Source organism: Colobus angolensis, unplaced genomic scaffold (assembly GCF_000951035.1).
Source record: "Colobus angolensis palliatus isolate OR3802 unplaced genomic scaffold, Cang.pa_1.0 Scaffold144, whole genome shotgun sequence".
NCBI classification, from domain to species: Eukaryota; Metazoa; Chordata; class Mammalia; order Primates; family Cercopithecidae; genus Colobus; species Colobus angolensis.
In genome coordinates, this window is record NW_012114533.1 from 3,250,667 (window position 1) to 3,252,834 (window position 2,168).

Genomic DNA, 2,168 nt, shown 5'->3' on the forward strand with positions numbered 1-2,168 from the left:
AAAAAAAAAAGCCAAGCTTGTAGTCAGTTAAAAACCCCAGCTTATTTGGGACAGGTTTTTAATCAGTGGACTGAGTTATATCCTTGTGACTTTCAGGTGACCATGGTGATTACTTCCGGCTGCTGCTTCCAGGTACCTACACTGTTAGTGCCACAGCACCTGGGTTTGACCCAGAGACAGTGACTGTGACCGTGGGTCCTGCGGAACCAACATTGGTGAGTTAGGCTGAGCGTGATGGTGCACTATAAAGATCACTTATACAGTCTATTTTGGAGGATAGTGTCCCGCTCTGTCACCCAGGCTGGAGTGCAGTGGTACCATCGTGGTTCACTGCAGCCTCGATCTCCCAGGCTGAAGCAGTCCTGCCGTCTCAGCCTCCCAAGTAGCTGGGAGTGAGTATAAGCGCACACCACCATGCCCGCCTACTTTTTCTACTTTTTGTAGAAAAAGGATTTCGTCATGTTACCCAGGCTGGTCTTGAACTCCTGGGCTCAAGTGATCTGCCTGCCTCAGCCTCCCAAAGTGCTGAGATTACAGGCATGAGCCACCGCCCTTGGCCCTTACAAAATCTTCAGTGATTGTACAGCTCTCATCTTTGCCCAGCTTTCTTTTACGGTTTTTAAAAAAATTAATTGCTCGCACATCCTAATTTTTGTTCTGTCACTCTCCTATTATATCCTTACTCCCTTTTGGCTTTTCCTCTTCTGTCTCACATAGCATAGTGACTCAAAGCACTGCCTAGTTCTAAATTCAGCTCATTTGCCCACAGACCTTAGACAAATGACCTAATCTCTCTTGTTCTCAGTTTCTTTCTCAGTAAATTGGTGATGATAGTGCCTCCTTCACAAGAAGCTGAAATGAGAACATGCACATAAAGCCTTTAGTATGCAGGGGCCAAATCAACTCTCAAAAGGCAGATTAATTGGAGAAAAGCCATACCAATTTATTTTTATTTTATTTTATTTATTTATTTATTTTTGAGATGAGGTTTCGCTCTTGTTGCCCAGGCTGGAGTGCAATGAGGGCATGATCTGGGCTCTCCGCAACCTCTGCCTCCCAGGTTCAAGCGATTCTCCTGCCTCAGCCTCCTGAGTAGCAGGGATTACAGGCATGTGCCACCACGCCCAGCTAATTTTTGGGTTTTTTTTTTTAGTAGAAACGGGGTTTCTCCATGTTGGTCAGGCTGGTCTCAAACTTCCGATCTCAGGTGATCTGCCCACCTCAGCCTCCCAAAGGGCTAGGATTATAGGCCTGAGCCACCGTGCCTGGCCTGTGTGTTTTGTTGTTTTTTTTTTTTTTTTGGAGCATGTTTAATGTGCATACACAGGAGCCTTCAGAACGAAGGCCCAAAGATACAGGGGAAATGGTCCACTTTTATGCATAGGTTCAACAAAGTAGGTACAGCTAGGTATAAATGCAATTGGACAAAAAGTATCAGCTAATGCTATGCACTGAGTAAAAAAATCCAGCAAGGCCTGTCTGTCCAGACTCTTCTGGGCTCTCTGACCATGTATTTCTTCCTTCTGGGTGTGGGCCAGCACCCTCTCTGGAAAGAGGGTCTTATGACCTACAGTCAAACAAGGTAGGTCAGATATGTCCTCCTCCTCTTCCTCCTCCTCCTCCTCCTCCTCCTCCTTCTTCTCCTTCTCCTTGACCTACAGTCAAATAAGGCAGGGTCTTATGACCTACAGTCAAACAAGGTAGGTCAGATATGTCCTCCTCCTCTTCCTCCTCCTCCTCCTCCTCCTCCTTCTTCTCCTTCTCCTTGACCTACAGTCAAATAAGGCAGGGTCTTATGACCTACAGTCAAACAAGATAGGTCAAATATGTCCTCCTCCTCCTCCTCTTCCTCCTCTTCTTCTTCTTCTTTCATAGAGACAGGGAGTGGCTCTGTCTCTCAGGCTGTGCACTGGCACAATTATGGCTCACTACAGCCTCAAACTCAAGAGATCTTCTGCTTCATCTTCCTAATAGCTGGGACTACAGGCACATGCCACGATGCCCAGCTAATTTTTTTTTTTTTTTTTTTGAGACCAAGTCTCGCTCTGTCGCCCAGGCTGGAGTGCAGTGGCTCAACCTCGGCTTACTGCAACCTCTGCCTCCTGGGTTCAAGCGATTCTCCTGCCTCAGCCTCCCGAGTAGCTGGGATTACAGGCATGTGCCACCAC

General features: G+C 47.0%; 1 protein-coding gene across 1 annotated transcript in view; it reads left to right on the plus strand.

Annotated features, from left to right (window-relative positions):
* CPN1 (carboxypeptidase N, polypeptide 1) overlaps positions 1-2,168 on the plus strand; it is a 47,101-nt gene that overhangs the window by 40,462 nt on the left and 4,471 nt on the right. Inside the window, exon 8 of the mRNA XM_011935559.1 lies at positions 97-215. Coding sequence (XP_011790949.1) covers positions 97-215 — 119 coding nt within the window. The remainder of the gene's footprint in view (positions 1-96; positions 216-2,168) is intronic.